General features: G+C 43.0%; 1 protein-coding gene across 1 annotated transcript; it reads right to left on the reverse strand.

Annotated features, from left to right (window-relative positions):
- Positions 1–25: 25 nt before the first annotated feature.
- On the reverse strand, positions 26–26,166 carry LOC135709047 (lysosome-associated membrane glycoprotein 1-like). Its single transcript, XM_065231234.1, has 4 exons — positions 25,826–26,166; positions 16,805–17,128; positions 1,723–1,950; positions 26–1,026 (listed from the first exon to the last, which is right to left on the reverse strand). Exons 1-4 carry the CDS (start codon positions 25,881–25,883, stop codon positions 692–694), a joined length of 945 nt encoding a protein of 314 aa, XP_065087306.1. The 5' UTR covers positions 25,884–26,166; the 3' UTR covers positions 26–691.
- Positions 26,167–26,632: the final 466 nt, after the last annotated feature.

The raw sequence follows: 26,632 nt of genomic DNA on the forward strand, positions 1-26,632 counted from the left end.
AATCGATTACGCATGCGCGTCTGTCGTTTTTCACCGATCAACTTTTTATTTATTGATTCATAAAAATTACTCTAACCAACTACAGAAAGGTATATTATAAACAAGTTTTCTCTTTCTTATTCTGTCTTTCAAATTGTTGTTCTCTGTTCCTTATACAAAACCGTCGACCCTTCGGGATCGTTTTTAAATGTTTTAATTTGATCTACACATTTTTATTTGTTTGTTCGGTTAATCTTAGATTGCCGGATTTTGGTTTCTGTAGATCACGGTGAGAAACGTAACTGCAATGCTAAGAATTCACTTTTCCTTGCGATCTAGAGTTATCCATTTAGTTTGGAGAATGTTAAAGATAGTTTTGGATGTTTTTCTTTCCTTTTTTGCATGGATTTTCTTTGTGTGAGCTGGATAAAGAACGAAACACGAGACGAAAAAATGTATCACCAACAACAGTTATGTTGAACAGTATTTGTGGTACTGCTACGAAATCTCCAATCGCACCGTTTTTTATCAGTTCTGAATGCTCCCCGCTTGGTTTTTGGATCAGACCGCAAAATTGTGGTTTTTTTTAACTAATATTCAGCTTATGTTTTCTTAATAGATGGCATCGTTCGCGGCGAGCTGTTGCAGTAGATTTCGGATGTTTCAGATCAGAAGAGCATTCGTGGAAGGTAGATGTACTTACGTTCACACTTTACATGCTCAGGTATCCTCGGGACCGGGTGCTGCGGCGTCCGGCCAGATAGGCGATCAGGACGATCACAATCAGCAGGATCAGGGCACAACCGACGGCAATCGGGACGATGTCGGGTGTATCGATGGCATCGCAGTCCTTGGCAATCGAGAACTTGGCGTTGTGTTTGTTGTGGAACGCCTCGAACTGCAGCTTGGATACGGTGACGGTCGAGTTGTATCCGGTAGGATCAACCGAGGTCAGGTTCAGCTGCTGGGGACGGTTGCAGTGGTAGGACATGTCCGTCGGGGTCTTGAACAAGGTCTGAGCATTGACTAGCCGGATGGTTTGGTTGTCTGAAATATAATAGTTTAGTCAATAAGTTCATGAATATGGCATTAAGTTGAAAATATGCCTTGTTGGATAGAAGATGAACAAAATCTCCCATGGTATGGCACCGAAATCTGTACACCTAAGATGTATACTGACGCTATTCGCATAACAGTTCTATGTCCTGTTCAATTCCTATTAATATGGGCCTTTATTTTTATTTTTATCATTAGAGTAAAAGGTGCTCAATTTAGGGCCAAATGATGCACTGAAGCAAGATCTATCCACACACTGACAAATGACCGCTCAGGGACTTTATTTACCCCCTGACGATAATAGGTTAAGATATTGCGGAAGCTACTCTTGGGTCATTCGTGACTTGTCCGGGGCTGAGATTTAAGCTCGTGATTTTGGCGTGACCGTTAACCGCTACGACGGGGCCGTCCTAGACATGGGACTGTTATGCGAATAGTGACAGTATACAGTTTACTACATCCCCTAGCCCCTATTCCTTATTTCGGTCGAAATACGTTTCCTATTATTATAATACCTGTTATATGTGTGCGAAATGCGTTTCGATCGACACCGGGAATATTGGTGACAATTTGCATGAGGCTTCCGATAAATTTCTTGGGTGTACGGATTCCAGTCCCATCAATATCTTTGATTACATTTTTATGAAATTACCTAAAGTTTAATACCGTTTAACAGTAAATACTCACCCTTAGCATTGGGGAACTGTTCGCCGTAGACCACCAGGGTGAAGTCCAGTCCGGCCAGGGAAAACTCGTGCTCGGTGGTGTTTAGCATGAAGCTGACCTGAAGGAGGCTTGGCACGGTCGATTCAGGGCCCCACCGGAGCACGATGAACTGGGATTCGCTGCCGCAGGAACCGTTGACGACTTGAGCGTTCTTCGGGACGTCGTACAGGGCATGAGCTGGCTTATCAGCTGCAATTGGTAAGCATTAGAAACGGAAAAAAAGTCAGCTTCAATTTGTTATGTAAAAGGTGCAGAGATACGGTGCACATGAAAAATATTGGAAAAAGAGAAAAAGACGAAGAAGAATTCAATCAAATACATATGGGCGATAGGAACAACAAAATAAACAAGCAAATCGATAGAGCTGTACGTTGCTTTCCGGGAACTGATAGAACGCTTGCAAGAGGTAGCAAAAATCAATGGGGATTATAAATGTTTTTTTTACTCGATGTCAGTTTATGCACATTGCAAAATTTGTTTGAAATGTTGTACGTCGAGGGTTGAGTAGAACCCATTCGAAAATGGCGCGAAGCGGAAGTGAATTGACTACTACAAGCGTAATAGAGGTTAAATATGCTTTATAGACATAAGCAACGTGAATATCAGCTATACCAGAGACATGTTATAATTTTAGTAGTAAATGATAATGATGATCCCACCTTTTACCCCTACAAAGGTTTGAGCTGGACGATTTATCTTTAATATAATTGAATATGACATTTTAACCAGGTTAGCAAACAAAATCGAACTGGTTACACGGCGAATGAGAACGACCCAAATTTGAGATTAGTTCACTCATAATCGCCAAAAGTGCAGGAACTCAGCGATGAGTAAAATTTGTCTCATGGTTTCCTGTGGCAAACCTAAAAAATCTTCCGGAAAATGAGGAAATTGACGAAAATTTTATTCAGTCTCGGAGTAGTACCAATAGACTGAGTGAATCCAATCTTTAATTTTCTCAAATTCGGGAATTTTCCCTGGAAAATCCTGGGAAAACATGAGGCAAATTTACAATTCACTGCGTCCTAGCAAGAAGAACGGTCGACTTGTTTCGCGCTCCGTTAATTTGGAAGTTTTCTCGCTATTATCTGACGTAAATAATCAGTTTTTTCTCGCTTAGTGATTCTTGGCATAATTCCCGATAAATTTATCAAAAAGTGAGTTTTTTTCTGAGAAGAAAGTGTGTTTTCGGCATCATCGGAAGGAAAATTGTTTTTGCGATTGCCAATTCGCCAACCATTTTGCGCACCATCGGTGCGTGGTCACGCATACCTGTGCACACGGATCATCGTCATCGAGTGTCAGCATCTGCCTCCACATTCAAACCGCTCATCCATCTCGTGTGTTCAGCTGAGTGCCGAGCTTCATACAAGCACACACCAACGAAGACCGCCCGCACACGCGGATCGAAGATCATCAAAGCTGCGCGTCGCTCCGCTGCTGCTGTGTAAACGCTCGGTGGTAGTAGTATAGGATTATCAGATAAGTTTTTGTTCTTGTTTCTTTCTTTCTCCCATCAGTTAAATTTTAAGTTTGTGTTTCTGTGTTTGTATTTTTTTTTTCTCGTGTATTGTGTCCGAGTAATTTTGATTATCGTTGCAGTGGTAGAGCGGTTTTCGCTCCCACTAGTACGGCAAAATGGACATTTTGTCGGAAGACGAAATGGACGTTTTGTCGGAAGATGACACCACTTTGCCACGCGATAGCAAGAAGGGTCGAAAACGTCTGTCATCCCAGAAATCAGATGATGCCATCCCTGCTTCGTCATCTCAGTCTGGTAATGGACAGGGACAGATAAGCCCCCGATCGCGAGCCTACCCAGAAGACTCGACTGGCCCATGGGTTGTTTACTTTCAGCCCAAAAAGAAACCTTTGAATGTAATGCAAATTACTAATGATCTGACGAAGCGGTTCTCGGCCGTGACCGAAATCTCGAAGGTGAGGTACAATAAACTTCGCGTTGTCGTCTCTAACCTGAAACAAGCTAACGAGATTGCTGCCTCCCAGCTCTTTCAACTCGAGTATAGAGTGTACATCCCAGCTCGTAATGTGGAGATCGAAGGTGTGGTCACCGAAGCGAGTCTGACCCCCGAGATCTTGGCGAAGCAAGCGGTTGGCCGTTTCAAGAACCCCTTGCTTCCCACGGTTGAGATACTGGAAGTCCAGAAGCTGAACTCAGTATCTTTCAGCGAGGGTAAAAAGAGCTTTACCCCCACAGACTCGTTTCGAGTGACCTTTTCTGGTTCAGCCCTTCCTCACTACATCGAGTTGGGAAAACTTCGGCTACCTGTGCGTTTGTTTGTTCCTCGGGTCATGAACTGCCAAAACTGCAAACAGTTGGGACATACGGCCTCTCACTGTGGCAGCAAGGCACGCTGTTCCAAATGCGGGGAGAAGCACGAGGATGGCGCCTGCACAGTCACTGCACCAAAATGCGTGTACTGTAAGGGAACTCCTCATGGTCTCTCATCGTGCCCGGCGTACAAACAACGCGGGGAGAAACTAGAACGCTCTCTTAAGGAGCGTTCCAGGCAGTCTTTTGCAGCAATGCTAAAAACAGCCGCACCATCAACCAACGACAAAAATCCCTTTGCTGTTTTGTCTGATGACGAGTCTGACTCTGACTTGGCTGAGAAGGGAGTTTCTTTCAGTTTTCCGGAAGGTTCTGCACGGAAACGAAAACGCATCCGTTCGCGGAAAGTTGCAGATAAGGAACCCCAAATCAGCTTGCCCAAATCAAGGAGTGATGGAAAAAAGGAAGTTTCAACTCCTCCTGGTTTCCGCGGAACTGACTATAACCAGAACTTTCCATCTCTCCCGGGGACATCAAAAACCCCTGATGGCCCATTTTTAAGAACAGAAGCCCCTTCTTCATCCGGGTTGTTCTCATTTGATAAAATTGTGGACGATATTCTCAAGTACCTCAATATTTCTGATCCTCTCAAAAGCATTGTTCTGGCAATGCTTCCTTCTGTGAAGACCCTCTTGAAGCAATTGACATTGAAGTGGCCCCTCATTGCAGCAATCATTTCCTTCGATGGATAATTTTCCAAACGAGGTCGGGGATTTGATCACTGTTCTACAGTGGAATTGTCGAAGTCTCATTCCTAAATTAGATTCTTTTAAGTTTTTAATTCACAATAATGATTGTGATGCATTTGCTGTTTGTGAAACTTGGCTCTCTTCAGATATCGATCTTCCTTTTTATGATTTTAACATTATTCGACTGGATCGTGAGGATTCGCGTGGAGGAGGGGTACTTTTGGGGATCAAAAAGTGCCATTCCTTCTATAGAGTGAATCTTCCACAATTTCCAGGTATTGAAGTTGTTGCATGTCAGGCTATTATTAAAGGTAAGAGCCTTTGTATTGCTTCTGTTTATATTCCTCCTAGAGCCGTTGTTAATCGCAAACAACTTTCAGATATCTGTTCGGTACTTCCTGCTCCACGGTTGATTATGGGAGATTTGAATTCCCACGGTACAGGCTGGGGGGAACTGCATAATGACAACCGTTCTACTTTGATATATGACCTCTGCGACAGCTTTAATATGACAATTCTTAACAATGGAGAAGTAACACGTTTGGCTGGCCCATCCTCGAATGGAAGTAGATTAGACCTCACACTTTGCTCTAACTCATTATCGTTGGATTGCACGTGGAATGTGATCCAAGATCCCCACGGTAGTGATCACTTGCCGATCAAAGTTTCAGTTGCCAGTGGGTTCAATCCGTCGGAACCCGTTAACGTCGCGTACGATCTTACCCGTAATATCGATTGGACAAAGTTCAAGAATGTGATAGAAGATGCCCTAACGTCGGTAGAAGGGCTTCCACCGTTGGAGGAATATAACTTCCTCTCCAATCTGATCTTGGACAGCGCGCTTCGAGCTCAAACTCGGCCGGTTCCTGGAACGTCTTTGCGTAGGAAACCTCCTTCCCCTTGGTGGGACCACCAATGCACAGAGGTTTATCGTAAAAAGTCCGACGCGTTTAAGCTTTTCCGGAAACGTGGAACACCCGTGTATTTCGAAGCGTACTCGGCTCTTGAACGCGAACTCAAGAGCCTCATCAAAGCCAAGAAACGCGGATACTGGCGGCAATTCGTGGACGGATTATCGCGCGAAACGTCGATGAATACGCTTTGGAATGCGGCGCGAAGGATGCGTAACCGGTCTTCAAACAACGAGAGCGAGGAGTACTCCGATAGTTGGATTCTCAAGTTCGCGCGAAAAGTATGTCCTGATTCTGTGCCGGCACAGATGATTCCTCGCGAAACGACGAATTCGGTAGACGAGATCAGCCAGCCTTTTTCAATGCTGGAGCTCTCACTCGCGCTCCTTTCGTGTGGCAATTCGGCTCCGGGGGCTGATAGAATCAAGTTCAACTTGTTGAAGAACCTCCCAGACGTCGCTAAGAGGCGCATGTTGAACTTGTTTGGTCAGTTTCTGGAGCTAAATATTGTTCCGGATGATTGGAGGCGGGTGAGAGTTATAGCCATTAAAAAGCCTGGAAAACCCGCGTCAGATCACAACTCGTATCGTCCCATTGCGATGCTATCGTGTATTCGAAAATTGTTGGAGAAAATGATCCTTTTTCGCCTGGACAAATGGGTTGAGTTGAACCACCTACTCTCAGATACTCAATTTGGTTTCCGTAGGGGCAAGGGAACGAACGACTGTCTCGCGTTGCTTTCCACTGAAATTCAGTTGGCTTTTGCTAATAAAGAGCAAATGGCTTCTGTCTTCTTGGATATTAAGGGGGCTTTTGATTCAGTATCGGTTGAAGTCCTTTCAGACAAACTCCACGGTTGTGGCCTTTCTCCATTAATTAATAACTTTTTGTACAATTTGCTGTCAGAGAAACATATGAGCTTTTCTCATGGAAACTCTACAGCTTCACGATTTAGCTACATGGGTCTCCCCCAGGGCTCATGTTTAAGCCCCCTTCTGTATAATTTCTACGTCAGAGAAATTGACAATTGTCTAAGGGACAACTGCACGTTGAGACAACTTGCAGATGACGGAGTAGTGTCTATGACAGGACCCAGAGAGGCCGACCTGCAAGGACCCTTACAGGATACCTTAGACAATTTGTCTACTTGGGCTATCCAGCTAGGTATCGAATTCTCCACGGAGAAAACTGAGTTGGTCGTTTTTTCTAGGAAGCATAGCCCAGCACAACCGAAGCTTCAACTTTTGGGTAAGCCGATCACTCATTCCATGTCTTTCAAATATCTTGGGGTCTGGTTCGATTCCAAATGCACCTGGAGATCCCACATTGAGTATCTGAAGCGGAAATGCCAACAAAGGATCAATTTTCTCCGAACAATTACCGGAACGTGGTGGGGAGCCCATCCGCAAGATCTTCTAACGTTGTACCGGACAACGATTTTATCGGTTTTAGAGTACGGTAGTTTTTGCTTCCAGTCGGCGGCTAAAACGCACATCATCAAACTGGAACGGATCCAGTATCGCTGTCTTCGTATCGCGTTAGGATGCATGCACTCGACTCATACGATGAGTCTCGAAGTGTTAGCGGGCATGTTGCCACTCTCTGATCGGTTTTCGGAATTGTCCCTCAGGCTCCTCACCCGTTGTGAAATTATGAACCCACTGGTGATTGCAAACTTTGAGAAGCTTCTTGAGCTAAACCCTCAAACTCGTTTTATGTCATTGTACTACGTGTACATAACACAGGATGTCAGCCCTTCGCAGCATAATCCCTATCGTGTTTGCTTCTCCGACTTCGACAGTTCTGTTCATTTTGATTTATCAATGACGCAAGAGATTCGCGGAATCCCAGAGCATCATCGTTCCATGATTGCTCCGTCAATTTTCGCTGCAAAGTTTGGCCAAGTTGATTCCGCAAGATCGTTCTTCACAGATGGATCACTAATAGAGGCGTCCGCTGGTTTTGGTATTTATAACGAATTTCATAGCGCCTCTCGAATGCTTCATGCTCCTTGTTCCGTATATGTTGCTGAACTGGCGGCAATACATTATACGCTAGAAACGATCGCCTCACTTGCACCAGATCATTATTTTATTTTTACGGATAGTCTCAGTTCTGTCGAGGCTATTCGCTCCATGAGGCCGGTAAAGCACTCCTCGTATTTTCTCATGAAAATACGAGAGCTTCTAAGTGCTTTATCTTTAAGATCTTTTGTCATCACCTTTGCATGGGTCCCATCTCATTGCTCGATTCCGGGCAATGAGAAGGCGGACTCGCTTGCAAAGGTGGGCACTATGGAAGGCGATATTTACGATCGACAAATCGCCTACGACGAATTTTTCTTCATTTATCGTCAACAGTCCCTCGCCAGCTGGCAAAATAAATGGAGTGAAGGGAGTTTGGGACGATGGTTATATTCAATCATCCCTAAGGTGTCGAAGTGTCCTTGGTTCAAGGGGTTGAATGTGGGTCGCGACTTCATTCGTATGATGTCTCGCCTCATGTCCAATCACTACTCGTTAAACGCTCACTTGTTCCGTGTTGAGCTGGGGGACAGTAATCTCTGTGAATGTGGACAAGGTTACCAGAACGCAGATCACATTATTTGGTCATGTGCTGAGCACCGTGGAGTCAGATCCGAGTTATACGATTCCCTTCGGGCTCGAGGTAGACAACCTAATGTTCCAGTTCGGGATATTTTGGCTAGACGCGATCTGGAGTTTATGCAACTCATATATGTTTTCTTGAAGAATATTAACCATAGATTGTAAGTTTGATAAACCTTGTGTTTAGTTTGTGTTTTGTATGTGTGTGTGTATTTTTTTTTTTTGTAGATTTGTTTCTGTAATAATTGTATAATTACAGAGTTGATATAACGTCGATAGGATTAAGTATTTGTTTTAGAAATAGTGAAATTTTTGAATCATAAATCATATTCCAAATCTCCTTTTCCCTCTCCCGATCCAAACAATTGTCATCCACTAACCTCGAGAAGACCGCGAGTAATCGGTTCCAATCATTTAATTTTAGATTTAAGACATTTATAATGTATAAAGAAAATGATAACTTGGCTCTGTAAAGTTTATTCGAATGAGCCTGTACAAATAAAGTAATTAACAAAAAAAAAATGAGGCAAATTTACACATCGCTGAGTTCCTGCACTTTTGGCGATTATGAGTGAACTAAACACAAATTTGGGTTGTTCTCATTCGCCGTGTAGCTTTATTTTTATGTTTGTTTGAGTGTTTAACGCCGATGTAATGAAAAGATGGTTTACTTTTTGTGAATGCGAACCATTCAACGAGGCGACTAAGTTGTAAGAGCAGAAAGGCTTCAGATGTTCAATGAGAGAGAAAGTTACAATTAGCCAGTGTGCAAAACAGTCAGGTTCATTGAGTCATTTTGATATGAATATGAACTGCCATCTGCCTCATCATTCACTGCCTCGTGAGAGTCTTAATGATTCAGAGGTGAACGCGAGGGTAAACGAGTCACTGACAGCCGAGCACTCAGTCAGTAGCTCAGTCAACACGTTTATTCTGCCGTGATGGTACCCAATATTTGAATGACTGAGCGTACATTTTCTATGGAAAAATGACTCAATTACATGCTGTGTGAGCGAAGGCAAGCGGTGTGCGTCGCCTGCTCGTGAGTGACTGAATGTTTTTGTTGGCCCTTCCATTGTCTCGTCCTTTACCGTTTGGTACAAACGGTCTGCACAGAGCAATGGATTGAATAGTGCAGTGACACTCAGCCTAGGCAGTCAATAATTTTAAACTCTGCAATTAGCTTTATTTTTCCACATCTTTGAGTATTCAATGACGACGATGGCTTCGTTCAAGATGAAATTGAATATGGGAGGTATTCTCAAATCGAAAAAAAAAGCAGTGATATTACTCTAGGTCCGTTTTGCTGAATGTCTCGTTACACACATTCAACTGCTTGCGCAACTCGCCACCCAATCAGAATGTTGCGTATACGTAAATAAACCGTTCACCTTTATCGCATCTCTCATTTCCTTACCCTTCTCTTACCTGCAGCTTTCACTTACTGGTTTTCCCAAAAAGTCAGCAAGTGAGATCACCTCTATGTCTAATTTCATCTTGGCTTCATTTTTTGTGAATGCGAACCATTTAACGAGCCGAGTCAGTTGTGCGAGCAGAAAAGCTAAAGGGCCACCCACATTTGATCCAGGTAAAGTGACAGCTAAATCTATTGTCTGTCATATTTACGTCAACACAACGCAAACGGATCTAATGTGGGTGGGCCTTAATAGATTGTTTGGATAAGGTTTTCAACAAATTCAGTTTTAATAAATGTTCGGCCTTTCTGGCCTTCGACCTTTTTGGATTTCGGCCTTTTCGATTTTCAGCCTTTTGTGGTACCTTAGAATATTTTTGGCCTTCTGTACGGGTCCCCTATTAAGAGAGGTACATACCCATTCGCAGCTTAAATTTTGCAACAACTAGAACTCAAGAAAGTGACAACACCCAGTGGGAGCTGAATTTATAATAGGCTGAAAATCATCGAAATACCCTTTTAATTGAGTAACTTTTGCTAAACTTGCAAAAATGCAACATCAAGTTTTCAACTCTATTTAATTTTTTTGATGAAAAACCATCCTCAAGTGACACATAAAACCTGTCAAATTAGCTTTCATATAACCACAGTTGATGAGATATCCATTTTGGGTGACTTCAATCTACCAGGCGTTTCGTGGAGTCCATCTCATAGCGGATTCCTGTAACCAGATCCTGATAGCTATACATTTCACGCAGGAGCTATTAGCCTTCTCGACAACTACAACGCAGCAACGCTTTTTAAAATTAACCATGCAGTTAACGAAAATGATGGTAGTTTCCACATCACCCTCCTCTAATTGTCATGACTTCCGTAAAGCTGACCACCGTAGCATGTATTGTCTAGCATGGTATGGGAGAACATCCTTGATCCAGATGACGTTGAGGCTGCAGCGCAAACCTTTTCACATGTCTTGGCATATGTCATTGACAGACACGGACCGAAAAGAACTCACCAAAAGTGTCTCAACCTCCCTGGCAGACGAGAGAGCTACGTAGGTTGAAGTCAATCAAGAGAGCAGCATTGAGAAGATTTACGAAGTATTGTACGCTTCCTCTGAAACTACATTATGTGAGGCTGAACCACATGTACCAGCAAGTCAGTCGTGAATGCTTTTCAAGTTTCCAACGAGGCATCCAGTGCAAACTTAAGCTACACCCGAAATCCTTTTGGAACTATGTACGTGAACGAGCAACGCAGGGAATCTCCCATCGTCTATGGAATTCAACGGAGAAGTTGCTGAAACCGTTCAGGATATATGCCGCCTTTTTCCAGCAAGTTTGCCAGTGTATTCACTAATGAGATACTAACTGATGGCCATATTAACCTGGCTGCCATGAACGTTCCAGTAAATGATCAAACGCTGGGTGCAATTGATGTTAATGCTGAGATGATTTCTAAGGCCGCGAGTCTGCTCAAGTCATCGTTCAATCCTGGATCTGATGGAGTTCCATATGTATTTTTGAAGAGACATATTGCTAGCTTGCCGGCGCTGGTGGTGTAGTGGTAAGCGTGACTGCTTTCTAACACCCCAATGGGTCTGGATTCAATCCCAGCAGAGATCGGTGGGATTTTTCTGAGGCATAGAAGTCTCTGGTCACGTCTTCCTTCGGAAGGGAAGTAAAGCCGTTGGCCCCGCCCATGTGAGTTGAATGAATGAGTGCGATATCCTACGCAGGTGTGGAAGCTGCCTTCCTGCACATTCGATTGTCGTCAATGGATGGCAATCGATGTCCGTCGGTGATTGGCACTAGATTGCGGAACAGAGACCGACGTTAAATAAAGGAATGAAGACATATTGCTAGCTTGTTAATTCCGCATGTCTCTCTCCAGTGGCAAATTTCCATCCTGCTGGAAATTTGCGCACATGTTTCCCGTCCACAACAAAGAAAGGAAACGAATTGTGGATAACTATCAAGGAATTACATCGTAAAGTGCCGTTTCGAAGCTATTCGAGCTAGTGATTATGGAACCGTTGCTGTCCCATTGCAAGCAGTATTTGAGTGCTGATCAACATGGGTTTACTGTCAGCTGTTCTACAACCACCAATCTGCTGTGTCGCACATCGTATATAACCGAAAGCATGTCGGATCGGGTTCAAACGGACGTTATTTATTCAGACCTATCCGCAGCATTCGACAAGTTGAACCATGCTATTGCGATTGCTAAACTCGGCAGGCTCGGTGTATGCGGTAATCTTCTGAGTTGGTTTCGATCATATCTTACCGGTCGCTAACTAAAGGTTGACATAGTAGATTACAGATCAGCTAGCTTCTTCGCCACATCAGGTATACCTCAGGGAAGCCACATGGGACCGTTGATTTTTATACTGTACTTCAACGACGTGCATCTGGTCGTCAAAGTTCCTCGGTTATCATATGCAGATAGCCTCAAAATCTTCTTACGAATCCGCTCCATTGTTGACTGTCACTTTTTCAACGTCAGCTGTGCAGTTTAAACAGAATGGTAGTGAACCCAGCCAAAAAACAATATCCGATAATATTAAATTAGAACCAGCTTGGCTCGACAATCGAATGCGTGAATCAGGTGAAAGACTTGGGTGTGATCTTGGATTCGCAGCTATCATTCAAGCAACACATTGCACATGTTGTCCATAAGGCGTCAACAACTTTAGGGTTCATTTTTAGGACAGTTAAAAACTTCACCGATATCTACTGTCTAAAATCTCTCTATTGTTCGTTTGTTCGATCGACGCTTGAGTATTGTTCAGCGGTTTGGAACCCAAACTACAACAACGGTGCCGAGAGAATTGAATCTGTTCAACGTCGCTTTCTTCGTTTTGCGTTGCGTAGATTGCTTTGGAATGACCCGTTTCGATTACCCAGTTACGAAAGCCGTTGCCAACCTATCGACCTAGAACTTCTCCGGACTATTTTGTTTATTTGTTATGGTTGCATGAACAGACTAGAAATAGTCCCAATGATGTGTTGTAAAAAAAGTACAGATTATACAGACGACATACATATACTACAGTTACTACAGTTACAAACGAAAATAACTAGGAAAGCATTGTCAAGTTACTAAAAATTTATAAGTCTTAAATTTTACACTTAGCTGTTGGGCATCAAGCGCCTTCGGTCAGCAGAATAGGCAGAGAATCTTCGGCGAAGCATATTCCGTGTCAAGTGGAAATCGAACATCGACGATACTCGGTTGAACACTAGCTGCAAGCCGTAAATAGTGCTCCCTATGCTATAATTAGTTCGAAGAAGTGGAAGTCTCAGCATAAGACTGTTGCGTAGTGATCTAGGTTGAACATTAATGTTCACTTGTTGCAGAATTGCTTCGCAGTCGATTCTTCCTTGCAGAGTATCGGCGACGGTTAAAGGCTCTGAAAACATCTCTTCGGATATGTAAGGGCTCGATATTGATCAATTGGCAGCGATTCTCGTAGCTTGGAAGACGAAGTGGGTATCTCCAAGGCAGCTTACGGAGCGCGAAGCGAAGAAAACGTCGTTAAACAGATTCAATTCGCTCGGCCCCATTATTGTAGTTCGGGCTCCAGACAGCAGAGCAGTATTCCAACGTAGATCGTACGAGAGAGCAATAGAGCGATTTCAAGCAGTAAATGTCCGTGAAGTTCTTAGTAATCTTGAAGACAAAGCCAGAACGCTTTGTCGACGACATACGATATATGGTGTGAGTTTGTCAGCTTTGAGTCTAGAAAAACGCCTAAGTCTTTCACGCAGTGCACCCGTTCGATAGTCGTGCCTAGTAGTTTGTAGTTGAAAATAATCGGTTGTTTCTTGCGTGAGAAAGTAATAACTGTACACTTAGCTGGGTTGACCACCAGTCGGTTTAGACTACACCAGTCAGCAAAGATGTCAATCTGATTTTGGAGAGAACGGCAGTCGGCGAGTGAGCGGATGCGCAGAAAAACTTTCAGATCGTCTGCAAACGATAATCGTGGCTCTGTGATAACATGGTGAACGTCGTCGAAGGAGAGGAGAAATACCAATGGTCCCAGATGGCTGCCCTGAGGTATGCCGGATTTTGCGCAGAAGCTTGCTGAGCGACAAGTACCCAAAGTTACTGTCAATTGGCGCTCCGTGAGGTATGAACGAAACCATCTCAAAAGATTTCCACCGATCCCTAGCCTATCAAGCTTAGCGATCGCAATTTCGTGCTTCAGCTTATCGAAGGTTGCCGTAAGATCTGTGTAGATAACGTCCGTTTGGGTCCGAGCAATCAAACTATCTGTGATGTAAGACAGCAGGTTCGTAGTTGTGGAACGCCCAGTTATGAATCCGTGTTGATCTGTACTTAGATATTGCTTGTAATGCGCATTTAGGGACTCTATGACAACCAATTCAAAAATTTTTGATACAGCACTCAGCGACGTGATTCCCCGGTAGTTGTTTACGTCGCGTTTGCTTCCCTTTTTATGAACAAGAAACATATCCGCAGTCTTCCAGCAAGACGGAAAGATGCCGCTGGAAAGAGACAGCTGGATTATGCGGCGCAGTGGATCTAAAAGACAAGTGATTTTCTTTTTAAGAATAATCGACGGAACACCATCGGGTCCAGCCTTAGTTGAAGTCTTAAGTTTAGATGCTGCTCTAGAAATCGTATCTGTAGTGGCTTCGACCATGCTGAGCGTTTGGTTGATCAAAGGAACATTACTGGCCGCGGAAGTAATGATATTAGCGGAGAGTTGCTCGGCTTCAAACACACTAGCAAATTTGGCTGAGAACAGGTTGCAAATGTCTTGTTGATTTCCAGCAGTTTCACCATTAAAAATCATGGAAGAGGGTAAGCCGACTTCCCTGCGTTGCTCATTTACGAAGTTCCAGAAGGATTTCGGGTGTGATTTTAGCCGCCGTTGAATCCTCCTTTGATAGCGTTGAAAACAGAGACGACTTAACCGCTTATACTCGTGGTTGAGTCTGACATAGTAGCATTTCAGTGGCAGTGTGCGGAGTTTAGTAAATCTTCTGAGAGCAGCCTTCTTAGTTCTTTTCAACGAGCGAAGATCTTTCGTCATCCACGGGACGCGAGAGTCGATATGGATGATCTTTTTGGAAACGTGTCTGTCAATGACATATGCCAAGACGTGAGAAAAGGTTTGTGCAGAAATGTTGACGTCTACAGGATCTAGAATATGCTCCCAATCTAGGTTAGACAGCACATGGACGATACTGCAATGGTCAGCTCTACGGAAGTCATATGACACAGCGTTTGGAGTGCTGGTGAAATCATGGACAATATTATTTTCGATCACGATAACTAAAGCAGGGTGATGATGCACTACCTTGACTAAAGGTTCGGGTGCCGTGGAGAGGAAAGGAGCTGTATCACGAGCACTCACAAAGCAGAGATCCAGGGTGCGGTTGTTTTCATTCAACAGGCCATTGATTTGTGACAGAATTGCGGTACTATAACTGTCCAGGAGCTGGATGGTTCCTACGTGGAAAGATGAACGCTCGTGACTAGAAGAGATACAAGTAGAGCCCTAACCGTATCCGATATCCTGCAAGGAAGGACAGATTGCGAGGCTATCATGAGGCAACTTGACCTGAATGTTCAACTCCGACCGCTTCGTAACAACCTTAAGCTAAGACATCTCAAACTTTTCGTTCATTGCCTTTCAGTCTTTTTCCAAACTGAGCTGCGAAACAGTTCGATAGCTATTCTTATAGAAAATTTTCTCAGCTACAACTTTGCTGAAGATCGTTTCTATGTAAAACGAGACAGGAAAAAGTTATTAATTATTTAAGAGATTGGTAAACTTATGACATGATCAAGCAGCTGCTCTGTAGGCAACACTGTATTTTGCAGTGTGACATAGTAGCCATAATTTTTGTGTCCTATTCAACACCCCAGAAACGCCAATGTTGCCTGCTGAGCAGTTGATTGAGCATGATCATAAGACATCAGTGCATTGAACCATTAATAACTTTCGATCCTTGCATTTAATCAAAAAGTGGTCTTTAGCAAAGTTGTAGCTGAGAAAATTTCCTACAAGTAAAATTGAAAGCTTTTGAAGCAGACCGATATGGTGAATTATTAGATAGACATGAACAAAAATCTTGGTTTTACCATAGTAATTCCCATACAAACTTCAAATGGTTTGTGCCATTTCAGTTTCTCACCAAATGGGTTCAAATTTTGAGAGGTTAGTCAGGATCCGATTTGGAATCGTTTAAGTATTGTGGAGCGAAAATTTCAAATTTTGCATCACTCTAATGACCATGCTTGAATGTATTTATAGTTGATAAGGTTAACATCATTAGGGCTTCATCCAGCCTGTGGATGTAAAACAACAATAAACACAATCAGCGATTTTACGAAATCTGAAAGCGAAATTGACAGGTTTCAAATGTCAAATGTATGTAGTCATACATACTTTACAACCTCTTTTTTTTAACTTACAAGCACAAAACATCATAATAACATCTAATGAATTTATAATTCCGTAAAACTTGTTTTTTATAGTAAGTGAGTGGAAGCAACCCTGGTCATAATTGGTACACCTCCCCTACCTCATTACTTTTCCAAAGTAATATGGTACATCGACATGCTCTAGACAAAGAACTCGGACATATCATGTGTTGGTCGCAGTGATTATGACCGAAAGAAAGGGGTCAATACCTATGGAGATCTTCTCGGAAATTTGCTTGGAATTCAGATCACAGCTTATTTGAAATACTAATTAAAATTGGTCCTGGAACCCTCCTCACAATAGTCATGAAATTCTCCTCAGAATTACGGTAAAGAATGGAAGCTGTTTACTAAGACGAACATTCCCTCGACTTGAACGAAGAATGAACAGATTCCAATAAAATCGTGGTGATCTTGAACGATTCCTCCAGATTACGGAATACATACTTGGCATAGAACTTGTCAGTCGTCAGTAATAAAATCACATTGCTTTCTAGAATACTGGTCCAGCTGATAAGCAGGGAATGTGAAACTTGACTAACGGACTGCTGATGATGATGTCGGTTGAATCATAAGAATTCATTGGAATAAAGGCGGAAAACACTCACCGGCATCCTGATAGGTGACGTTCAACTGCAGGGCCATCTGGGTCAGCACGCAGGTCTGATTGGTGGTAGCATTGGTGTAGGTCCAGCTGCCTACTTCGGGCTCTGGCACCGGCGTTGGCTTCGGAGGCTCAGTAGTGCTAGTTGTTGTAGGCGCAGCAGTAGTTGTCGGTGCGAGTGTTGTAGTAGTTGGTGGTGGCTCTGTTGTACTTGTAGATGTCGATGGGCTAGCAGTCGTCGTTGTTGTTGTTGTTGTTGTTGCAGGAGGTTCGCTCGTTGTCGTTGTGCTGTCTGGGATAGGGGCAGGAGTATCTGGATCATTTTGAGCTGCCGGGGAAAAGGAAAACAAAACGAAAAAAAAATGAATCAGCGTTAGTATATTTTGTTTTGCTTGCTGCTATTAGCGACTCAGGTTTCGTATTCAAAAATTGTATACAATTTGACTCAGACAAAGTGAGATGCTGGTGCTGCTGACATAAGCGAGTTCTCTGGTTATCGCACTTCCAGTAGAGCACTGATTATTTATATTATAGCTACTTAGCCGATAGGCATTTCATCTCGACACAAAGCCAGTAAAGTTAAACACAGATAACGACGTTGTTGGGAGCTATTTCAGATTAAGCCATGTGTCATCAAGCACGGGCATGGGCACTGGAATGGAATAGTTTGCCTCCCACGTTATAGCTGAAATAAGTGCAATCACTTCCTGCTTGTCCAAAGTGTTGGTTGCAACTGTTGTTGGGGAAATGAAATTTGGTTACAAAACACAACATAATAATAGACAAATTTGATCGAAGCCCCGCAATTGACCGTCACCTTGACAAACGAATATTGGGCAATGCAAAAAAAGACCGAAACTGTAGCAATTATTTGCCACTGCGCCATCCTCCGTGTCTAGTTCGAGCTTCATTTTTCGCGGTAGATCGCATATGCACCACGGTATAGTGGATAAATTAATCGATTATCAGTTGCCTGTATATACTACCCGGATATGGAACAGAATAGTTAGATAAGAAATAAATCAGGATTGCGAAGGTCATCGAAAATTTGTAATGTTTTGCGTCACATCTAGCCTAATATTGAAACAAGGGCTGTGAGCTGCAAATCCTTTGCTTCGTAAAGTGTGTCAGTTTTTTTTTTGCAGAGCGGGGTGACAAATCATATTTATTCGCTCGACAGAAGCAAAATAAAAGAAAAATGGCAATGCTCTGCGTGCGAGTTGATAACGGAGCAAATATGTAGGTAAACTCTGTTACTAACGTCGTATGTAGTATATATGTAGTGAGAAGGTACATGTATATAATCGTCACTTTCTGTTGCTTGAAATGAGTAATGCACGAGGTTTACTGTTGGATATACACATTTAGATTATAGGTTGACAGTGAGGCGCAAATACGCAACAACGTTGCTGTATCACAAGCAGAAAATCAAACCTACGAGATAGTGTAGGATTGGGTAAAAAATCAGAACCCTCTATTTTGACTCAAAAAATTCACTGCTTTGCTCGATTGGAACAACTTTTTTCAGTATTCTGGTTTCAGTCGTCCATACGTTTACTACAACGCTTTAGTAAAAAAAATCCAATGCGGGGATTTTTTGCAATTTGCAACTGGAATCAAGTATGGCTTTTAAGAAAGTTATATCTTCAGCAAACCGGTTTCTATCATTTATGCGGTTTTCTCAATTTTGTTGAACTTTATCACGAAGTATGGGCAGATGTGCGATGTTTGGATTTTCATAGAGCTTCTTACACACTCAGAATTTATTGTCGTGTTCGGTGATTGTTTACTGACCGTTCGATAAAACGCTCAAATATAATGTCAATGCGGAGAGGGGTGACAGTTTCTTACGGAAAAATTAATGGTAAGAAGAAAATAATTTTTATCTATACCGCTTATATTGCAAAAACCTGCACTGCCTATAATCGCATATCAGTCCCATATGGATTTTCGTCAATTTTGAGATAACAACGCTATCCACTATCAATTCTACTATTCATATTATGTGATAAAACTATGGACTTTGATCATGAAACAAATGAAAACGACATCAAGTCAGTTTGTCCCATCAAGCAAAGTAATCGCATATCAGTCCCATCCTGAACTTCAATCGTCCATAGTTCAAGTTAAAGTTCTCAATAAATTTACTATGATTTTTCAAATATTTACATGAGAATTGCGCTTCGTAACTTCGACTGCCATTTTCTCAACGCCTACTTTTTCCATATGGGACTAATATGCAATTATAGCCAGTGCATGCATTGGGTAGGTAGAAAATTTTACTAGAGGGGCCAGTGGCATTTCTTTTGTTTTGTCAAAATACGGTTAAATATAAACTCTGGAACTGCCATTCAACCAAAAGTCGTCAAGGCTATTTGTTATTTTGTTTTCCTGTTGGATAGGGGTAGGCGGGGCATAGTGAACAGGTGGAGTATAATGTGCACCCTGTATTTTAGCCATAAATTTCTAATTATTCAAAATAGAAAATAAAATAGATTAATTCAATACCGTCACTGCAATTAATTTCAAGAGAATTATTGTATGACACGCATTTAAACTTTGAAAAATGTCGTAAAATGTGTAAGTTAGGCATATATGTAAGCAGAGCGTGGAATAGAAACAACTGATCGCTAAGGATTGTAACAGTGGAATGAATAAATTTTTATTAACCGTTCTTTACAGGCTACTTTGATAGGTTTAGGTTTCAGCTGGTTGCTCCTCGAACTACACAGGTAGCACACCAGCCGATGTTCGATGTTTTGATATCTTGAGTTTGTTCAATGGTTTGGTGAGCATGTCGACAACCATATACTCCGTTGAACAGTAGATTACGGACAGCATGCCTTGTTGAACAAGATCCTTGGTGAACTAGAACTTGGTGTCAACGTGTTTGTTTGGACCGGCGTTCCAGTTTCTCCGAGTCCAACTGTCGGATGGCACTCTGGTTGTCCTCGAGTAGCAGGATTTGAGTTTCCGGCTCGTGGAAATCCTTCATCAGCTTTCGAATCCAGAGAAGTTCTTGACATGCGTCTGCAGCAGTAATAAACTCAGCCTCCGTTGAAGATAGGGCAACGCAGGTTTGCTTCCTTGCCGCCCAACTGATCGCACCTCCACCGAACATAATCAGAAAACCGCTATTGGATTTACGGTCCCGATGGTCCCGATGATGCATCCGCTTAAGCCTTCATGTCAACATTCTTGCCGCCCAAATGCAATCGAAAATTCTTTGTCGCCCGGAGATACCGCATAGTGCGCTTTGCTTCAGTCCAATCTGCTGCATTCGGGGCACTCACCTTTCGCCCAAGTAACGAAACGCTGATCGCTATCGCTACATCTGACCTCGTATTGATCGCTATGTAGAGCAAACCACCAACCAAACTGGAGTGCGAAGTATTGTTTGGTAGCTTGCTGGACTCCTCCTCCTTTGCTCTCCACCTGTATGCCCAGGTACTGCCGCACATCGCCAAGGGTTTTGAACTTCCTCTATAATGCTTTCAGGATCGCTCCATATTCCGCATATCGTCGACGTACAGAAGGATGAAAGCTTGCTTCTCACCCTTGGTTCTTACGTATAGGCACGCATCAGCAGTTGATTGTAGAAATCCCAGCTTCTTGAAGCAATCGTCAATCGTCTGGTTCCAAATTGGACCGGATTGCTTCAGACCGTAGAGGCTTTTCTTCAAATGGCAAACTTCTGCGGGACTCCCAGTCTCGTATCCTTTCGGTTGACGCATGTATACAGCCTCGGTAAGCGTCCCATATAGGTAGGCCGTCTTGACATCGACGTCTTTCACTAGAAGTTGACGACGGGTGGCAAAGAACGAAATGTTACCTGTTTTGCCACCGGAGCGAACACCAATTGAGCTGTTAAATAGCGGAACCAATCGAGCAAATCACGACGACCAACAGAAAACAGCACATCAGCTATTGCGAACCAAATTTCGGAAACCGGTTTCTCGTGACTCAAGGCTCGCCTACACAAACTAACACCATCTTTAGGTTGTGGAACGCTTCCCCTATCCGATGATGTTGGTAATTAATCTTCGATTGGCGAGGAAATAATAATCAACGTTTTGTTTATAAAAGTTGGTAATACCGTTTCAATTGTTGGTCTACAATATATTGAATTGGTTCAGCTCTTTGATAGATCGAAATTCTTTTTTTTTTCCTTTGGTTTGTTTTTTTCCGTCGATCTTGTTTTCCGTGCTGAGCACCAATGCTACCGACGTGCCAGGAAGGCAGCTCCCACACCTGGACCCTACCTATCGACCCATCAACTCATGAACCGGGGACCAACGGCTTTACTTCCCATCCGAAGGAAGGCGTGATCAGAGATGTTATGCCTCAGAACATTCCGGCGGCGCCGACTGGGATTGAACCCAGGCCTGCTGGGGTGAGAGGTAATTACGCTTACCACTACACCAGATCGGAATTCTATCCGCCAGACTATGAATATAGCGACTATACTACCCATAATCGCATATCAGTCCCATCTTTGCATGATTTCATATCCATATGGGACTGATATGCGATTATGGGCAGTATAGTAGTCAGTGCCGAACTTCTGACTAAAACCTTGTGCGACCAGTCTCGCCTTGTAGCGTGTCACGTTTCCATGCTCGTCCAATTTCCGCTTGTACAGCCATATGCAGCCACCCGCCTTTCGTCCATCTGGATCTCTTCTTCCATCGCAGCTATCCACGATTCGCTCTCTTGTCCACTTACTGCTTCTTCATACGTCCTCGGTTCAGTAGCTGCTGCCATGTTGCTTGCTTCATGGTACCGCTGTGGGGCGACACCTTTGTTGGACCGCTCTGATCTTCGTACGATGGTTTCATCCAAATCTTCATGAAGGGACTCGTCGCAAGAATCGAAGTCCGTGTCGGTTAGGTCCGACCTTTCATCGTCATTTTCTTCGTCAATCTCTAGATCGTTTGGATCCGGAACTTCTTGATTTGCTTCAGCCATAGGAGGTAACGGCTGTAGAATTTCCTCGTACGGCTCCTCCTCCAGATAAGGAACATCGGTACCGGGTACCGTACTTCTCCTCAAAGAAACGAACGTCTCGACTGATTATCAGCTTGTTAGTGGCCATATCAATGAATCTGTATGAATTGTGGTTACTGGAATACCCGACGAACGTCATCTCCTTCGACTTATCATGGAGTTTGCCTCACTTTTCCTTCGGCACATAGACAAATGCTCTGCACCCAAACACTTTCAGATGTGAAACGTTCAGTTTATGTCCACACCAAAGCTCGTATGGTGTGATCTCCATAGCGCGAGTGGGGGTGGATTCCATGCTTGCGGTAGAACTCCAGCAGTACTTCGCTCGAATACTCCCCTCCCCGATCAGACCTGATGCGCTTGGGGTACTTCCCGAACTACGTGTGGACATAATTACAGTATTCCACTATGCGTTCTGCGACCTCGGATTAGGAGGGTGTCTCCAGTTGTCCATACACGTCCGAGTAGATGAAGTCTAATGGTGCGGAGGTCTTGGGGAAGGGAGTTCGAGCCTGCTTTCCTTTCACACAGCGTTTGCAATCTTCACATATTCCGCAACCTACAACTTTCATACCGGTAACAAGTTTCTTTTTCAGCAGACCATCCAATGCATGAGCTTCCCGGTGTCCAAACCGTCGTTGCCATTTGTGCTGGCAATCTCGCTTGTGAGATGCAGTTACCCTCGCGGCGACTGCTTGTTCTTGCTTATTCAGCCGGTATAATCCTCTGCAATTTCCTTCCCATCGACGATGATTTTGCACTTCACGTCATCGAATTCAACCTTCGCCTTTCAAGTTGTCAAAGTAAGCACAGACAAAAGACTTGCTGACAGCTTTGGCACAAACAAAACGTGGTTGAGACGAATTTTATTCGTGCTTCCAGAACCGTCCACACATTCGATCACACCAGTTTCAGTACCAGCGACCGCTACTACACACCCGTCAGCCAACTCCACTTCGCCTGTAGCCGGTTCTAACTCCTCGAAGAAATCCCTGTTAGAAGTCATGTGCGTTCATCGTTCGCCGTGTCGCCAGTTCAGTACATGTTGCTGTAGCCTCCATCCCGCGCGGTCTTCGCCTTCTGTTTCTTCGATCGCGTAGCTGCTTGCAGTCCCGTTGTTTGTTGCCAGGCTTCTCGCAGAAATGACACACACTCGGCTTTCGTCCCGCTGCTTTCAATGCCGTCCCTTCGGTTGCGTTACGATTTTGCTTGCTTACCTCGTCCAGTAGCTTGTCCCGGATCAGGTTCAGCGTCAAGGCATCATCCGTACGTGTTTCGAGGGCAGTCGTCAATGCGTTGAATGATTTCGACAATCCTCACAAGATAAAGGCCACCATGGTATCCTCTCCCAGGTCCTTTCCTGAGCTGCACAGCTTCGTGTACAGATCGTTCATCTTCGTGAGGTAATCGTCCATATCCTCACCTTCCGTGTACCGGGTTTCAGACACCCGTTGTAGTAACAAAACCCTAGTGGACAAGGTTGCCTTTTGATGATACATGGCCAACGCCACCCACGCTTCCTTCGCCGTCTTCGCCGCTCGAATCACGCCAAACTGATTTTCCTTCAGCATTAGCAGAATCGTTGCACGGGCCTTTTCATCGCCTTCTACCCACGCCACCGAGACACCCGCCGCCGCTTGTTGTAGGTTGTTCTTGTTGTAGGTCCACAAACCTTCCCGGATCAGCAGCGCTTCGGTGCGAAGCTTCCATGCTTCATAATTTGCTTTGTTCAGCTTCGTAGAATTCTTCAGATCCATCCTATCGCAGGAATTGTTATGTTTGAAAAATTTCAGTTTTTGCTCCGATCAACGAGCATACGAGGCAATATGAGCACCCTAGTAAAAGTTAACGTTTTGACAGGTTTTCACTAGAAAATAACATTCAGGAATCATGTGTAATAGAAACATAAGTTCTTTTAGCAACAGTTACGTGTATTGCTCGCTGTAGAATCAGCAGATCAGTAAAATGTAATATAGTGAATGCAATGCTTGTTTTCTTGACTGCATATCTTATAATATTCTAGAGATTTTGAGCTAATGTTACATTTCCATTATTATCTTAGACATGTAATTGAATTTTGATACGGTTTTCATGGAGATGCATATTAGAAGCATTTTCAACAAGTTTGTAAAAAAATTAGATTTAGTTATTAGGTATTATGCCCAACCGAAAGGTGGCCCATCTCACCCCATATGGTCTTCTTGCCCCCATCCCCCCTACCGCAGTTTGGTGAGATTTTCAGCTGGTGAGTTTTGTTAGCTTGATGTTCCGAGCTGCGATATCACAGCTTGCAATATCGACCGCAGTTTGCTTGTTGATTTTTGCATACGAAAATCGAACGTGATCTTGATCTTTGGGGAGATTTGATTTTTTTTTTATATTTGACCCCGTATATGGCCTATATTTTGCAGCACTGGTTCCAGCCACCAGACTTCTCAGATACCACCAGGGAATTGGCAAGAATATGTCTATAACCAAAACCCTCTTCATACGACAAGTTAAATGACAATAGTGGTCATATGAAAACGGTCGTTCCAGAGAATTATAATTTCATATTCAGATCCCGCGACCTAAAATACCAATTCCAGCGCCGCCGAACAAGAGCAGAAATAAAATTTACTCATTTAAGGCTATGATGTTGAAGAACGAAAAAAGGAGAAATCGAACTAAAGTTCTCATTGCTTTTGAGGAATTTTGAAGCTGTGGAAATTAATATTTAAACAAATCCAATACCTCGCTATCGCGCATCTCCATAGAATAAACCTCGTGGACAGCAACATTTGTCGGTGTGGAAACGGTTACGATGACATCGATCACGCAATTTGGTAATAGACGGATAATGACGTCGCCAGAGAGCGACTTTTGGCCCAAGAAAGACAAATCCCTATCAGAGACGTGTTGGGAACTCGCGATCTCTGCTATATGCAGTCGATTTATGTGTTTCTGCACATGTCTAGTATAAGAACTTAATTCCTTGTCTTTTGTGTCTCTTGATTAGTTTTTTTGTTTTTCATTTCCCCTTGTCTCATCGTCGCCTACTGGTCACCACCGGTCGAACTCCAGACGAATCTAGAACCGCACTACCGTTCATACTTGTGATAACTAATGGTGCGGAGGTGCGCCCAAGTTCCTGCCCTGATCCTATCCTTCGACAATGTACCCTTCTAACCTCGGGTAAGCCGCGAGTATTCGGCCTAATCTCTACTGGACATAGAAATAAGTGATTTTTTTTTACAATCAATGAACATTGAATTATCGGCTCCGTAAAGCTAACGCGATTGAGCCTTCCAAATAAACGAACAAGATAAAAAAAAATACCTCGCTATCGATAAATAACGCCTAGTAACTTCTGGCAGCACTGATTAAGTTATGAAAGGAGAATCAACACAGCGACAAGTGAAAAATGAAATGATTCATCAATCTTTCGATGTTGAAAAATAATTACTCATGTTTAGCGTAAGAACATTCTTGTTTTTTCTAGATCAAGGGTCCCCTTCCCTGCACGGGTAATCTCTCGACATTTGCCAACATTGTTTATCTTCTTTGCTGATCCGGCCTTGTCGAAATTACGTTTTGGATATTCGTTCAATATCGTACACCACCAAAAATTTTCCCAACACAAAAACACAGCTGTTCGTCATTTTTGGAAGTGGATCAGTAATTTACACATTCCCCTTGCTTGTTATTGGGAACAAATTTGAGGCGTAAATGACGGCATTATCAGCTGAAGGAACGCTCTCTTTGTTCTTCCTTCAGATATCGCTCATACGGGCGGAAGCCATGTTAAAGTTGCTGCTCTTTTGCAAAAAAAATGTATAAAGGTAATTAGATGAATAATTGTGCGAAAATTTGCTCCTGGACTAATATTCCCTGACTAATTAGCATAAGAAAAGCATTTGAAACGATTGTCTAAGCAGCTTTCCAACCCGAACTACAAAGATAAGAGTGGCGACGAACTTAAACGCTAGGTTACACAATATTTATACAAAATAGATGGCCACTTCAAGGTACTACTCACCACTGCATATCACCAATCCGGCCACTAGCAGGAGCACACAGGTTTGCAACGCCTTCATCTTGTTTTCTAGCTTTGTGTTCTCACTTATTCCAAACTTTAGCCACCAATAATAATGAAGAGGAAACGAGTTTCCAGTCGGATGATTTCACCAAGAATAATTCACAGTAGATAGAGATCACAGGCAGCCAATAAGGTTTCCGTTCTTTTCACTTTTGTACTGAATCCGCGAAGCACACAGCACCAACGGATTATGGAAAGATGAGCGGAGAAGTTTCGACACCGTTTACCTACCGCGAACTGCGACTGATTGATAAATAATACAGAGTAGTCTTGCTGTCTTGCTGTGAGCTCGCAATCGCAAATAAAATTCTATCAAACTGATTGTCATACCACCAGTGTTGCCAAGTTTTCCTAGATGTTTATGTATGTTTTGAACTTCACAATATTCAATTCCATAATCCATTATTGTAAAAACTTCCATAACTCAATAAGGTTTAACAATTTGTTTATAATATATAGGTAAATGTATATTTCTATTCGACAATCTGTATCTTCTTTTTTTACAGATATACAGTAAACAAATTGTTATATCGATCAACGTAATTCAAGCTGATGTATCATACATAAACTCCAAATACGTTGATCGATATTACAGCGCTTGATTGGTTGATGTGATTGCAAAAATCAGATACAATTACATCGATGCATGCAAAAACTGGTGTACATAATGAAATATAATATTACACAACTTGGTTGCAGCAGTTACAGTTACGCACGCACACTTAATCCCATTTTCCAGTCGAAAGT

Source organism: Ochlerotatus camptorhynchus, unplaced genomic scaffold (assembly GCF_037179485.1).
Source record: "Ochlerotatus camptorhynchus isolate MF236.1 unplaced genomic scaffold, CSIRO-AGI_Acam_v1.1 ptg000349l, whole genome shotgun sequence".
Taxonomy (NCBI): domain Eukaryota; kingdom Metazoa; phylum Arthropoda; class Insecta; order Diptera; family Culicidae; genus Ochlerotatus; species Ochlerotatus camptorhynchus.

Coding starts and splice junctions, on each gene's coding strand:
- LOC135709047 (XM_065231234.1), bottom strand. CDS start 25,883: ATGAAGGCGTTGCAAACCTGTGTGCTCCTGCTAGTGGCCGGATTGGTG. Junction 1,951..16,804: donor CGTCACCTATCAGGATGCCG/GTGAGTGTTTTC, acceptor TACCAATTGCAG/CTGATAAGCCAGCTCATGCC. Junction 1,027..1,722: donor ACAGTTCCCCAATGCTAAGG/GTGAGTATTTAC, acceptor ATTATATTTCAG/ACAACCAAACCATCCGGCTA.